Genomic DNA, 16,394 nt, shown 5'->3' on the forward strand with positions numbered 1-16,394 from the left:
GTACTTCCTAGCCGTAGCCACGTCTATGGAAAGCGGCTGAGGTCACTTCCCATAGACTCCTGTACTTCCTAGCCGTAGCCACATCATTTGGAATTCACTGAATCTGGGGAACTTTTCAAGAGTTCTAAGTTGTATAATGCCTCCTTTTAAATACCAACAGACCGGTAATTTCTCATTTGGTAGAATCAAAGGGAAGACATATTCTTAGTTGTTTCAAGAAAGAAAACACCAGACTGCCAAGGCTTACAAAAGAACTAACAATTAAGAGATCTCGTCTATGGAAATACATAGCTTAATATGATGGAATTTAAAAAAAAAAAAAAATACACAATTGACATTATGCTGATATACATAGGACCACTCTCCAGAGGGCGCTATTGAATGTATCTGTTCACTGTACACAGAGTTCCATTGTGAGTAACCAGTATTGTAGTACTCATACTGATAGAAATGACTCATACTCAGACAAAGTACTCATACTCATACTTGTCATGCCAGAATATGCGTACTCGTACTAGTACTCAAGGCAAAGTACTCGTATTTGTATTTGAATTCATGATGACGAAGTACTTCAATGTGTCCTTGTGCCCATGGCAACGTACTCGTACTCAAACTCAGGATGACAAAGTACTTGTACGTGTACTCATCGCGAAGAACTCACGCTCATACTCAACCACACGATGACAAAGTACAAACTGCAACACTATAAGTAACGCTACCACCTACCATGATTAAACCGGTTAGATAATTTCCACGTAGTTAGCCGGGAAGTATCCCGTGTGACCGTTTAACTCTCCATCGATCCAATTCTCGTCGATCTTACTGACGATGCTGATGATGTCGCCCTCCTGAAACCCCAGTTCGCCCTCGTTTTCTGCCTCAAAGTCGTACAGTGCCTTGCAGCGTTCCTTCGTTGCCGTTACAGGTACTGAGAAATAGGAAATAAATATCACAAAATCAATTGAAAAATAGCAAATTTATTCAGTTTGCACAAATATGCAAGGTACCAGTTACAACTAAGGCGAGCCATCAGATAACAGACCGTTCGGGTACCGGGTCCGGTATGCTAATTTCTGTCACCCCAATCGGTAGGAAGCCAGAAGCCACCCGGTCACTGAAGCGTGACGCCCCAATCGGTCCAACCTGGTGACTCAGGGTTTCACAATAGGCAACATAAATTGAAGTCTGGCCATTGTTGGAGGATTTTTCGGCCGGCTGGGATTACCAGCGGCAACTTATATGAAGCTCGTCACAGTCATTGTTGCCTACTGGAGGATTAGCGCGTCGCAAATTGGTTCCTTTGTGATGGGCCAGAGCAATGGTGCAGAAGCCTGGTGGAGTTAATCCAGGCCGATCGGTTCCATGCAAGGTCCCAATCCCTTCAACATACTGGGCGGGCTCAACCCCGAACGGTCCGGGGAGGGATTCTAATTTGAGGGCTCGCCTAATATACATCACATAACAGTTGACAGATCGTTAGTTGGTGACCTGTTTTTACTAAGCAATATTTTCTGTCCAGTTGGAAAGCCTATAGGTTGCAAACCAGCGAATAAACTGCCATAGACCTCAGAGATAAATACCTGCACTTCTAAAGATCAGGACAAATACTCACAAGTCTCTATAAAGTGCTTGAGGCACACATCAAATTAAAACTTATTTCATCATCTTTCATTTCATCAAGTTTCGGTGGGTAATCCAATGAGTTTTGGGAGAAAATCCCATCCAAAGATGATCCCCCCTAAAAGTAGTCCTGAAGTCCATCGCCATTTTGAAAAACGATGCCTATGCTCCATTGCAAAATAGAGCAAATTTAGGGCCTACTGGTAATTTCATCCAAACTTCGTCCTCATCACGGCATGGACCCTTCTGTTTTTTTACAAACCCTCAAGTTCATGGCCCACAAAATGCTCCAATACATGTAGCAAACAAATTGAGGGCATTCAAATCGTGATTTGGCCAGGGAAGGCAATTTGGGGCCTATTTACTGGCCTGCAACCTTAAGCAAACTGTGTGCTGAGCTGGAGCATGAGATCCCTGTTGACTTACCTGGTGCGTTGTAATCGACCGTTGACGGGTACGCGTCGGTGTCGTCTCCGTCACTGGAGTCTCTCTTCGTGGAGTAAGAGTTGAAAGTACTTCTGGGTTTGCGTTCTGATTTGGGTCGACTGCCTGCCTCCTCAACCCTGGAAAACATCACAGAACATTGAGAAGGATGGTAACTGACAAGTTTGGGTATTATAGTCAGTCAGTCACAAGGCCATCGCAAGGCCATCACAAGGCCATCACAAGTCATCACAAGTCCATCACAAGTCCATCACAAGTCAATGACAAGTCCATCACAAGTCAATCACAAGTCAGTCACAAGTCATCACAAGTCAATCACAAGTCATCACAAGTCAATGACAAGTCCATCACAAGTCATCACAAGTCCATCACAAGTCATCACAAGTCCATCACAAGTCCATCACAAGTCCATCACAAGTCCATCACAAGTCAATCACAAGTCAGTCACAAGTCATCACAAGTAAATCACAAGTCATCACAAGTCAATGACAAGTCCATCACAAGTCATCACAAGTCCATCACAAGTCATCACAAGTCATCACAAGTCATCACAAGTCAATCACAAGTCCAGCACAAGTCCATCACAAGTCATCACAAGTCCATCACAAGTCATCACAAGTCCATCAGAAGTCCATCACAACTATATTACAAGTCCATTACAAGTCCATCACAAATCAATCACAAGTCCATCACAAGTCATCACAAGTCATCACAAGTCTGTCACAAGTCCATCACAACTCTATTACAAGTCCATCACAAGTCATCACAAGTCCATCACAAGTCAATCACAAGTCAATCACAAGTCAGTCACAAGTCCATCACAAGTCCAGCACTGTTGGCATACCTTTCATTGAGTGTTGAGAGAAGGCTTTCCAAGACCTCTGCAGACTGTTTGTGGTATTCTAGCTGAGCCTCGGCTAACGCTTGAAGCTGTAACACCTGCTCAACCTGTTAAAGAAATCAAGGTGCTTTTCAAGGATTGCATTAAAACAATTAAATTACATGGCAATTTAAAGAATATCTTACACAACAGAATTAAAAAGGAAACCGTCAATCTCTTCACCCATACAATGTCGGTATAAATTATTCTTCCATGGTTGAACTGAGAGAAATATCAAAATAAATGCGAAGAAATACAAAGTGAAAAGTTGTTCTTGAGACTCAATGAGAGGTATCTGATTGAGTAGTAAGATGCTCTAGTGCATCTTGGCTCATCTTTGCTCCGATTTGTCAGGTACTTACATCACTCTCAAGGAGGTTCCTCATCCCATTCTCAGCAAGCTCCTGAGATTCGTGAAACTTCTCTTCTGCAAATTGGATTTCTTCTTCAGGAATTGTGCTTCCTGCAACACAAACAAAAACAAGATTGATGAGAACAAAAGTCAGACATATTGGCTCAGAATTATCCAAGATGCCAGTATTTTCCTGGTGTGGAAATGTAGTATAATTGCTGCATCATGCAAGCATGCATTAACCCTAACAGAACTCAACCCATCAAACCCCAACGGCATGTTTAGTGGGAATCTGTCAGGATGGGTACAGTACCCTTAAACTGACAGTCTTTTACATTGGGTTGGCACACCTCCAGAATCAAAGATAGAAATATGTGTCAGCAGTTTCCCATATGGTGTTGGAATTTGCCAGGATGGGTATGGTTCCTGGTACATCATGCTAGGGAGTTAGAGTTAATCCATCACCATGTACACAATGAGTCATAAAGAAAGTGACCAAATTAGAAACATATTTCAAAAAATATGTGGCTCGCTCTGTTTAATAAAAATAGGGGTAAAGTACTTGTTATTGACTAGTAACTGTGAAAATTTCACGTAATTTGCATACTCTATTCCCAAGTAATGACTATTTTGATACAATGATCCAAAATTCAGTTGTCCACCACTGATCATTTATCATTCTACAAACAAATAAATACCCATTAAATACCATGAAACATAAACGTTTTCCCACCTCCATGAATGAATGGAAAAACGGACAAAAACGGACAAAAATCGCCATCAATATTTCAGAAAAAAAGAGCGGACTTGTTCCTCGTAATCGAAACACAAAATCTGACAGTAAAAATACTGTTTCAGTCTTGACTCAAATGATTGAAATCTCATTTGTATTTGAATGCCTGTGTGTAATCTGTAATTCTCACTCAGCTCAATAGCTTCCAATGGCATTCCATGGACAGCTACATTTTGTATACTTTGATTGCTTTTTAAGAATTTTTTGTATTAATCCAGGTTGTTTTTTCAAAATGGCGGGCGGAAGTGATTCAACAACTGCTTCATGAACGAACAAATCATACACAAACATTTCATCCATGAAATGCTGTTATTATCCTCGTCCAAGATGTTTAGATTAAATAATGAAAGGTTTGCGGAAACACCATGTGCGAATAATTTCTCAACTAAGAGAATGGTTCTGAAAAGAACCAGAGGTATAAACTCGACGTTCCGGTCAGTATGCTCTGACCGTCTTCAGGAGAGTGCCTAAACTCTAAGAAAGTGAATACTTAAGTGGCAAAAGGGGAAATCAATGGAGTGTGAAGTTGCATCCTGTGCAAGTTGCATCCTGTGAAGTTGCATCCTGTGAGGATGCCAAGTAGACAGGATCCCTGAGCAAGCTTAGTGCCCACTGAAGTGGAACAGTAGGGTTGCAGTGTCAGTAGAGGGAGGACCTAGGGTATAGGAGACCCATCAGTCTAAGATATTAGCTGAGGACCTAGGGTATAGGAGACCCATCAGTCTGGAGAAGTGGGAGCCAGATGTCGTTGAGGTGAAACCCGATGTCTTGCGGAACTGTGTTGTGCTTGCGGATCTCGATGGCTTCCCGTATGCGTCTTGGATGCCAGAACTGGATCGGTGCGATGAGTTCGGCCGCATCCCAATCAACTTTGTGGTCGTTGATGTGGGAATGTTTGACAATGGCCGATTTGTCAAAATCCCCTCGCCGTCCATGTGCTCTGTGTTCCTTGAGCCTAGTGGGAAGGTTCCGACCAGTTTCGCCGATGTAGACTTTGCCGCATTCGCATGGAATGCGGTAGACTCCCGGCTTGGATGAGGAGTCCTGCTTGTCCTTGTGCAGGACGTCGAGTTTATACCTCTGGTTCTTTTCAGAACCATTCTCTTAGTTGAGAAATTATTCGCACATGGTGTTTCCGCAAACCTTTCATTATTTAGTATCTCCACCATGCAAAGCCTCAAATCTTACTTATCTTCGCTCTACGGGGAGCTGGTAACCAACCAGGTTAGGTTGTATGAACGGACGTCAATTCGGCGTTCTAAACTCATCAACAACTTAACCTTCCTCAAGCGATGCCGCGACTCTAAGATAACTCCTGCCGGTCTGCGTATCCGCGATCCCATACGCAATCACCGATCGGATGACATCCTCCGGAGAGCCAGCTCCGCACTCATCCGAGAACGCATCTCCTTCACCAGACTACAACTCGCCATCCTCGACCAGCAGATCACCAACACGGAAGAGGATCTCCGCTCCACCTTGGAACCAGTCCACTTTGACAGGATTTGTTCTCTCACCACTTCTTCCAGCCAGTTTGTGTACTCCACCACTCGTCGGAAACAACTTAGGAAATTCTACCGCCTGGAACGCAAGGAACGGAGTACTCCGACTCCTTTCCACCGGAACCGTAGCCCGCCAACTGGATCTCCTATATCCTGGCGTCATCCATCTCGCCTACATAGCCCGCCAACTGGATCTCCTATATCCTGGCGTCAGTCTTCTCGCCCGCGTAACCTGCCATCTGGATCTCCTATATCCTGGCGCCATCCACCTCATCTCCGTAGTCAAGACACCTTCACCAAGCATACGGTAGTCAACCTCAGCAGCCGACAGCTGAACAGTACTGAAACAAAAGTTCTGTCCCTTGGCATGAACTTTGCTGTTCCTCCAAAGTCCGTACCCATCGAGAGCATCATCCAGTCGACGGAGCCAGCCCTCAGACACCTCACCAAGACAGCAGCCAACGACGTCCGCATCAAGATGAATGAAGTCCTCCGCAAGGCTCGCCCAGCTAAACCTAATCTGACCAAAACAGAGCGGTTCGCTGTCAGTGACCTTCGCCGAGACAACTCCATCCACATCCTCACAGCGGACAAGGGCAACGCCACCGTCGTCATGGACAGGGAGGACTACAGCAACAAGGTAAAAGACATACTTTCTTCTGGTTCATACCGCCCACTCCCCAAGAACCCCATCCGCGCCATCGAGAAGCGAGTTGCCAGCCAACTTCTCCTCTTGCATCGAGCAGATGCATTATCCACCCCCCTCTACAGACGACTCAGACCCTCCAGTTCGATCTGTCCCAGGTTCTTTGGTCAACCAAAGATTCACAAACCTGAGATCCCTCTGCGCCCCATAGTTGCCTCTCGAGGTTCCCCCACTTACCACACAGCCCAACACTTAGCCAAAATCCTCAGACCCTTGGTGGGTCAGACACCACACCATGTGTCCAACTCTCCCCAGTTTGTCAGCATCACCAGAAACCTCACGGTCCAACCCACTGACTTGCTTGTCAGTTTTGACGTCGTCTCACTCTTCACCAATGTTCCCACAGGCGAGGCCTGCAAACTAGCTAAGGAAAGACTTGAACATGATACCACTCTCGCTGAACGCACAGACCTGTCCCCCGACCAAATTCATGATCTGTTACTAACATGTATTTCTTCCAGTTGTTTTCAGTGGCAAGGCAAGTTCTACGAGCAAACGGCTGGGACCTCCATGGGATCTCCTTTATCCCCGGTCCTAGCCGACATCTTCATGGAGGAGTTCGAGTCTTCCTCCCTACTCACAGCGGATCTTCGGCCGAGCCTGTGGCTACGCTACGTTGATGACACCTTCGTAGTGTGGCCCCATGGCCCGGACACACTCCAAGACTTCCTCCAGTACCTCAACAAGCAACACACCAGCATCAGCTTCACCATGGAACAAGAACAGCACGGCACCATTCCTTTCCTGGACGTCAAGATCTCCAGGAATCCGGATGGCACCCTGGGACACAACGTCTACAGGAAACCCACCCACACCGACCGCTATCTCCACCAGCGGTCGTTCCATCACCCCAGCATCAAGTCATCGGTCAACCGCACCCTAGTACAGAGAGCCTTCGAGGTCTGCGACCAAGACAACCTCAAGCGTGAACTCAAGCACATCCAGACGTCACTACAACGGAACGGCTACAAACCCCACCGCATCAAGATCAGCAAACCTGACCAACGGGTCCCCTATACCCAAGGTCCTCCCACTGTATCTCCCTCAGTCACTCTTCCTTACATAGGTCCAGCTTCTCATCATCTGCAACGCATCCTCCGACAAGCCGGCGTCAAGGTGTACCACTCATCTGGCAACAAGCTCCAAGGCAGCCTCCATACGCACAAGGACAAGCAGGACTCCTCATCCAAGCCGGGAGTCTACCGCATTCCATGCGAATGCGGCAAAGTCTACATCGGCGAAACTGGTCGGAACCTTCCCACTAGGCTCAAGGAACACAGAGCACATGGACGGCGAGGGGATTTTGACAAATCGGCCATTGTCAAACATTCCCACATCAACGACCACAAAGTTGATTGGGATGCGGCCGAACTCATCGCACCGATCCAGTTCTGGCATCCAAGACGCATACGGGAAGCCATCGAGATCCGCAAGCACAACACAGTTCCGCAAGACATCGGGTTTCACCTCAACGACATCTGGCTCCCACTTCTCCAGACTGATGGGTCTCCTATACCCTAGGTCCTCAGCTAATATCTTAGACTGATGGGTCTCCTATACCCTAGGTCCTCCCTCTACTGACACTGCAACCCTACTGTTCCACTTCAGTGGGCACTAAGCTTGCTCAGGGATCCTGTCTACTTGGCATCCTCACAGGATGCAACTTCACAGGATGCAACTTGCACAGGATGCAACTTCACACTCCATTGATTTCCCCTTTTGCCACTTAAGTATTCACTTTCTTAGAGTTTAGGCACTCTCCTGAAGACGGTCAGAGCATACTGACCGGAACGTCGAGTTTATACCTCTGGTTCTTTTCAGAACCATTCTCTTAGTTGAGAAATTATTCGCACATGGTGTTTCCGCAAACCTTTCATTATTTAGTATCTCCACCATGCAAAGCCTCAAATCTTACTTATGTTTAGATTATTTAAAACATGGCCCATGAACGCCAACTTTCGTGAAATCGATCGTAAGTTCATTGCGTGGCCACGCAATAAGTTTGTTGCGTTAAGTCCTATGCATGGTGTCAGTTACGCACTGTTTTTTGTGAAATCAGCTGCAGAACAAAGTTCCGTACTTATTACAACTCACACATATTTAAAACTTAGACTTTCTCAATTTCGTCCTCGGAAAAGTCACTTATCTACACTTTTCCAAGTTTGAGTCCACGCAAAAATGATTTGGGTCAATTTTTTTCATCAATGCAATTGAATATTGACCAACAAAATGCGCAAACAGGCTCATTAATATGTATGAGATGTAATGAATATTCATGATACCTCCATATATACAAATTCATGTTATTTCTGACAGAATCAGCTACAACCAACATAACTCTTTGCCAGTAGTTGTCCTTCTTTAGTAGACACGATAATTTACAACAGTTACAAATTACATTCTAAAACTTGTAACACAATATGTCTTTTGATGTTAAACTAAAAGCACTCTTAAACTTTACCATTTTGGGGTCAATCTGATCATCTTCCAAAGCAATTTTCTTTTCTTTTTGAATATTGTTTAGGTTTTATTGATAACATAAATTGTCGTATTTCATCACCCAGTAAAACAGACATTTTTGGTCTTTGGACTGTTGCTTGATTTGGATGTGCTTAAAATAAACTGAAAAAAAAATGAAATGAAAACGGAATGATAATCTCCAATCAAGAAAACATAGCAGCTGGCTTAAACATGCAGGCAAAGTGAAAATGCTGGCTACGTTTGTTCTATGACATGCTGTTAGTGTTCCAAGCAGGATGTTTAAAAACAAAACATGCAAGTTTCATGAGGACGTTCACATGAAATGCCAAACAAAATAAAGGAAGTAACATGCACAAGCTAGCATCAAAACCAAAACAAAACCAAAACTGCAAAATGACAAAGTGAACTCTAATCCAGTTTTGATTTTCAAAAAAATGACTACCGAGCTTTAGAAATCTGGGATAATATATTTCAAAATAGCGGTGTTTGGTATAGCAACGTTTCACTGTATATGAGAATGTAATTTCCAGTAACCCTGGTTAACCCTTCTGTTAGTGAGCATAAGCCATGTCTGAATGACATGGCTACGACTAACACTAGCCCACATGGGAAGTGGCTTCATCTGCTTCCATAGGTGCAACTAATGTATTAGCCGTAGCCACTTCATTCTGACGTGGCTTTACGCTTTTTCCTTTTCCCTTCATTTTCGACTCTGCACCCACAGCGAAATCTACAAATATAATGCACTACTGCCTACTCTATAGCCCAGACTGCTGGCCAAATTTGATACGCTTTAGGCTGACAATCCATGTGTCCGTTTTTGATGTGCGTATTGCGTTTTGCATACCAGTTGCGTATCTGCGATGCGTACTCTGAAAATCCACGAGTACGTATTTCTCGGCACACTTGACCGACGTACAAGCTCATATTCCCACAATGACTGGTCTTAACGCAGCAGGGATAGCGCAATGCGCAATACAGGTACGGACCTATGTATGTATGCACATTGCTTATCAAACAACTGATTTTTACACATCAGGCAGTGCGCACTACGCATGACGGACACACGGATTTTTGGCCTTATACTGTATTTTCTGAATCCTCAATTAATTCTGATCTATTTCACCACAATATTTTCTACGAAATGCTACGCTACAAAATCGGTGTTGACATACCACCTGCTGCTGAGAGGAACCGACGAAAACGTTTTTACAGGTACATGGAAAGTAAAAATAGAAACATGATGTCATCATAGGATAATAGACCAATGGGCTCTTCGCACAAGTACCCCCTCAACGGTAAGAAAGGGAGAGTTGGGGTCGGAGAGACGACTGGGAGAGACATTTGAACGCATTGCCAACGACGCCTGACGTCACAGGAAGACGCTATGGCTTTGTGCATATTGGGAATGAAAGTAGTCAGGGTACCATGCGCTATACGTAGTGTGCCCCATCCACTGGACTATCGAAAGTGATCAAATAGCTCCCTCTCCTGTTTGCGCATGGAGACCATTAATCTAAGCAGCCGTTGGATTCCTTTGTATTCAGTTTGGTCGTTTTTTTATCCCGGAGGCTGTCTAGACCAATCCTGAAGGGGTAGACGTTTATTAGGGACATGTAGCTGATTAACTAACTAAAACACACTTTTATAAGATGGAATTTTGCGTCGGGGTGATATAAATCAAATTAGGTTTTGCCCTTCACTGACGTTTAAACACCTACTCAGTGTGTTACCCACTGAGTATACAGTGTTTAAACGTTGTGGAAGGGCAATTAACCTAATTTGATTTAAAACACACTTCAAAATAGAATGTCATGATAGTACGATACACGTACAGGCTTTCAAGCAGACCCAGGTGAAGAAGTAGGAGAAAAGTAAGGTCAAAATTTACAAAAACCAACAGGACAAAAGTCGGATTTTGGAGGACAGACTCAGGATAAAAGTAGGACTGTAGTGGGCTTTCTGGGGTAGTTTTCGTTGATACTCGCCCACGTCCACAGCATCATAAGCCTCATTTGGCATGTTCTGTACTCACAACACTTGTGCTCCATCTTCAACTAAGCTCTTGGAAGTACAGTTGCAGTACTCCTGCGCCCAAGCCCTTCATTGTGTGATTTGACAGTGTGTAACACTGCCATGAAAGTTTTCAATGAGATGAAATTTCTTCGGAGTTGTGGGACAAAAATCAAGAAAAAATAGAGCACGGTAAAAAAATATATATCTAGGAAAAGTAGGCATACTTAAAAGCCTGCACGTACATGTGGACTGAGGTTAATCTATTACATGGACATTTATCACAGTTGTAAATCTTAAGCATCTAGCATTCTACATACACACATTCACAATATTGTTGTAGGGAAAGTACAAGGTAATATTGTGCATTAACAAAGGTCAACAACACTATCTATTCTCATTTTTGAAACTCACAGACAATTTCGCTTATTGTTAGTTCAAACTTGTAGTGAGCTATGGGTGTACACTATGGGTGCTAAGCACAATAAGGGACCATTCATGACGAGTCTAGGAACTAGACTATGACATACCGACCAAACCTGCTAATGCTGATGAGTATGTAGATGATGCACAGTGAAAAATGAAAGTAAAACATTAATACAGTGAGTGGTAAAAAAAAAATGATGTTGAATTCAAAGGTGTGGACAATTCCTTCATAGCGACGTCAATTTACAGGATTTAATGATTAAACTCTTCTATTAGAGACAGTTAGGCCTATCGATCAAAGTAACAAAGTTCAGTTCCCGATGATAATATCCACTTTTGGAAACAATATTTGGCAGATCATATTGGCCGCTGAGTGAATATGGTTGACACAAAGTTCAAACTTTTTCTCGACTGTCCAAACTAAGTCCTCAAAAAATCTAAACCACAATTAAAGGCTTGCAAGGAACACTATTTTCAATGCAATTTTTGTTTTTCTTTTAGTGCAAACAAATATTATACGCATTATACAGTATGTCCAAAAGAAATGTCCGTCTGACTATTTTTGAAATAACTACAAAACCATGAAGTCCAATTTGAAAAAGTTTGATTGTGCAGATACTCCCTATCTTGGCCTCAACCCCGATGAGTTTCATTTAATTTCAGTCACGCATCGCTGCACACTTGTCAATTGATCACAACAACATTTTGGGACACTGTGACCAAGTTCCTTGCCTTATTCAATTTCAGTGCTGTGTTAAGTAAGCTGTGTAAAATCCTGCATGTTGTGAAAAGGGCTGCAATTGGGATTGGAATCATTTGCCTGGCTATCAGTCATCATGGCAAGACCTCAGTTTAATGCTCAAGGGCAAATGATTCCAATCCCAAACCACATCCGCCTTTTTTTCACAGACACTTTTTTGGGACATACTCTATGACAATTAATAATTATAAATTTAGTGTCAGGTTAACAATAACACTTTGGAAGTCTAATGGTTTATTTTTGTTTTAGTTATGATTTTAGTAATGTAAGATGATTTGATATGATGGAGATGAGATAATCTGTCGCCTACCTTTTGCTTGCTTCTTCTTTTTGTAGTCAAAGTCAAGACGTCGCCCCTGTAACTTCTTCCGATGGTGCTGTAGAAATGAAACATTGGGGAGAAAGTTAATGTACTGTTTGACAAGAGACATTTGCACATTGCTGTAAGGCTCCTTATATAAATTATGGGTCAAAGCGTGACAAATTTTCGAGTTCCTGTTATCTCTGAACGTTGTCATTTGCCGTTCAAGTGTCATTAAGAATGACTTCAACAATTTGTTGGGTAGGTTGTCTGCTTCACATAATCACTCTTGGCGGACGACTGCATTAACCCTAACCTTCCCAAATCCTCCCAAATCCTCTTTGCAAAATGGAGGATTTTGCAGGATTGAGGCTGTTTGGCAAAAATGTGTGGCTGAGTTTGGAGGATGCACTGTGTCAAGGTCTTGGGCCGGGCCTTGTGTTTGTTTATGCTCAGCTGTGCATAAATTATACTTGAAGTCCTCCGCACTGCTCCAGGATGTCACTGGCTCTGCCTCAACATATTGACAGTGATTGCTGGAGGATTTTGTAGGATTGAGGCAGTGATCATTCTTCCACGGATCACATTCACGAAATAATGGAGGATTTTGCAGGATTGAGGCTGCATGCAATTTTGACATGGAGGCAGTTGGAGGATTTTGCAGCATCATCGCAAAAATGCCCAGGGAGTTAGGGTTAAGAATGACTTTAAACAATTTTGTATTCGTTGTGTGGGTAGTTTGCTATTCATAATCACCCTTGGAGGACGACTGCATTAAGGAGTGTATCAGAATTATAAAATCACAGATGTCAGATGTAACAGGGACAGGAAAAAAGTGGACCCCAAATTTATCGAATGACCCAAAGTACACAGGCATAAGTTACAACCCAAATCAACCAGCAATCGATCACTTGTCTTGTATCAATTTTTTTCCAGATTGGCCACAATTTGTGCTTGAATTTCCCCGCAGGTGGCTGTGCAACACAGTCCTGCTTCTATCCAAATCAACCAAATTCTGTCAGATTCTGTAAGATGGAACTCACGTTGATCTCCTTCAGATCTTTGTTCTTGAGATGATCCAGGGGATCCAGGAAGTTCTGTCTGACGTTCAGATCGAAGGCGTCCTTGACTTCAGAAAGTTGCCTCAGTGATTCTCCCATCTCGACCATCGCCGTAGCTGTATCCAAAAAATAACCAAAACAATTTTTTTTAAAATAATACCTATAAAAAATAACATTTTATTGTTCTGTTGTTTCCACCAAAACTAAACAGCTGTGCTAAGTATACCCTGGGAGCTGAGATTGTCTATGAAATGCATGGTCTATGAAATGCATTATTAGACCGAGTAAAAAAAAAAACGGTTTCCCGTCTGCTTTTTTTTTCCCTCCACCATGAGGTGAGGTATATGTTTTCATCGGCCTTGGTTTGTCTGTGAACAGGATAACTCAGGATAAATGCGGAGGCACTAGGCTCACGTGAATCGCGCACTCCGGACTCCTTCGACCAAAACATTTGCGAGCCTCGTCTTTAAGAACGCGTGCACGTAGTCGTGGCGCCACCTCAAAAATGGCTTCTAATTTTGTTTGCCGGATTACGCTATATGAGAATGTAATTTCCAGTAACCCTGGCTAACCCTTCTGTTAGTGAGCATTAGCCATGTCTGAATGACATGGCTACGACTAACACTAGCCCACATGGGAAGTGGCTTCATCTGCTTCCATAGGTGCAACTAATGTATTAGCCGTAGCCACTTCATTCTGACGTGGCTTTATGCTTTTCCATTTTCCCTAATTTGTGCTTGAATTTCCCCGAACGTGGCTGTGCAACACAGTCCTGATTCTATCAGACTCAACCAGATAATGGGTGATGTTAGATTTTGTAAGATGGAACTCACGTTGATCTCCTTCAGATCTTCGTTCTTGAGATGATCCAGGGACCCAAAAAGTTCTGTCTGACGTTCAGATCGAAGGCGTCCTTGACTTCAGAAAGTTGCCTCAGTGATTCTTCCATCTCGACCATCGCCGTACCTGTATCCAAACAAAAACAAAAACATAACAAAATCCATCTTTTTATAATACCTATAACAGGAAAGATTATATTGTGTTAATACAAAGCCCATTGATTGGGCTTTCATATCCTAGATTTGGAAAGTGCTACAGGCAAAACTTTATTCAAAAATTGGTTCTGACATTTGAGTTTTGTCTTTTTTGACTCACCTGTATATTGCAAATGCATGCATTTATAAATAAAAACAAGTCAGGTGTGTTTACAAACACAAATGCCCCGCAACCGTGACTGTTCCCATGACACAACACCACTCTTTTAACATCAACTTACATGTACCTTGGTCACATGGAACGTTCATTAATTGACAGCATTAGTGTCTTCTGTAGGTTTTATATGAATTAATCCCTGATCCCTATGATCTCAGAATAAATACAAGATTTCTATTGTTTTAGCCACTGTGACCTTGGCCCTTGACCTTTTGGCCCCAAATGCAAAAGGCTTCTTAGGATTACCAAGGACAATCCACAAACCAAATTTGAAGTTCATATGTAAAGTATTTCTCAAGTTATCGCGCTGACAAAATTTCTTTTGTTTCAGCCACTGTGACCTTGACCCTTGACCTTTCGGCCCCAAATGCAATAGGCTTCTTAGGATTACCAAGAACAATACACAAACCAAATTTGAAATTCATATGTAAAGTATTTCTCCAGTTATCGCGCTGACAAAATTTCTTTTGTTTTAGCCACTGTGACCTTGACCCTTGACCTTTCGGCCCCAAATGCAATAGGCTTCTTAGGATTGCCAAGGACAATCCACAAACCAAATTTGAAGTTCATATGTAAAGTATATCTCAAGTTATCACGCTGACAAAATTTCTTTTGTTTTAGCCACTGTGACCTTGACCCTTGACCTTTCGGCCCCAAATGCAAAAGGCTTCACAGGATTGCCAAGGACAATCCACAAACCAAATTTGAAGTTCATATGTGAAGTATTTCTCAAGTTATCGCGCTGACCAAATTTCTATTGTTTCAGCCACTGTGACCTTGACCCTTGACCTTTCCGCCCCAAATGCAATAGGCCTCTTAGGATTACCAAGAACAATACACAGACCAAATTTGAAGTTCATATGTTAAGTATTTCTCAAGTTATCGTGCTGACAAGATTTGTCCGGACACACACACCCACCCACCCACACACACACCCACCCACCCACCCACCCACTCACCCACCCGCGGGGCATAAAAAATAAAAAAATACAAAGTGGGTGCACAAAAGGCAGTGGGCAGCTACGAGAAACTGGTTTATTTCTTTACTTAGCCTTGCATATCTGAAGTGCTGGGCACTACATAAATTACACAATACTCATGGTACTATGTTGGTGGATTGGAACACTGATTAGAGCACCTTTTTGAGAGCTTTATGATCAGTCTACCACAGAAGGAAAGAGAATACATCTTGAAGCTTGCTCACCAAAAGTCGAATCTTCTCCTAATTCTCTGCCGTTCTTCAGCATGACTTCTCCCAGGAATCCTACGGGTTGTTGAGGCTTGGTTCCTCCTTTGTTCTGACCACGGACTTTACTCATGGCTCTGGAGACTGTTCAGGAAAGACAATACGATTGATTAGGGTCAGCACACAAATAGAAGATCTATCTCTATTTGGTTTGTTTGAAGTGAATACTTAGACCCGATTCAAACCGGTGTTCTATAGTCACCCCAAACGTAATTATTCCAAAGGTTACAATTAAAGGTAATATACGACATTTGCAAACATCAACAAACAAAACCACCAAATTATTATGAAATACTTTACTTGACTGTAGGTGAATGACAGTCTCAGACATCCTGTGAAATCATGGCACCTGGTGTGCTGTCATTTTTAAGAAAAGTGGAATTTTGGTATTGATTTCAAAAGAGTGGTCGGCCGACCATCATAGGAAGAAACTGATTTTTCCAAATAGTGCCCCAATTCACCCAATTTATTTAGTCCGCATTTTTTTTGCAAGCGGTTACACATCCGTGAATGGATGCAAGCCAGCTAGTCTGGTTCCCTGAGCTCAGGGAACATCACAAGATCCGGCCCAAGACCTTGACACAGTGCATCCTCATA

General features: G+C 43.0%; 1 protein-coding gene and 1 pseudogene across 1 annotated transcript; one reads left to right on the forward strand and one right to left on the reverse strand.

Annotated features, from left to right (window-relative positions):
* Window positions 1-69: 69 nt before the first annotated feature.
* Window positions 70-15,870, reverse strand: LOC119738720 (endophilin-A1-like). Its single transcript, XM_038213658.1, has 7 exons — window positions 15,756-15,870; window positions 13,322-13,455; window positions 12,288-12,354; window positions 3,307-3,407; window positions 2,909-3,012; window positions 2,047-2,183; window positions 70-928 (listed from the first exon to the last, which is right to left on the reverse strand). The coding sequence occupies exons 1-7, from the start codon at window positions 15,868-15,870 to the stop codon at window positions 741-743; spliced, it is 846 nt and encodes a 281-aa protein (XP_038069586.1). The 3' UTR covers window positions 70-740.
* On the forward strand, window positions 6,116-7,531 carry LOC119738731 (annotated as a pseudogene).
* Window positions 15,871-16,394: the final 524 nt, after the last annotated feature.

Source organism: Patiria miniata, unplaced genomic scaffold (assembly GCF_015706575.1).
Source record: "Patiria miniata isolate m_02_andy unplaced genomic scaffold, ASM1570657v1 HiC_scaffold_10, whole genome shotgun sequence".
NCBI lineage: Eukaryota > Metazoa > Echinodermata > Asteroidea > Valvatida > Asterinidae > Patiria > Patiria miniata.

Bases quoted from the DNA above. Each gene is read 5' to 3' on its own strand.
- LOC119738720 (XM_038213658.1), bottom strand. From the start codon at position 15,870: ATGAGTAAAGTCCGTGGTCAGAACAAAGGAGGAACCAAGCCTCAACAA. The intron at 13,456-15,755 runs GTGAGCAAGCTT...TTTTGGATACAG, and splicing joins AGGAGAAGATTCGACTTTTG to CTACGGCGATGGTCGAGATG. The intron at 12,355-13,321 runs GTGAGTTCCATC...TCATTTCTACAG, and splicing joins AAGATCTGAAGGAGATCAAC to CACCATCGGAAGAAGTTACA.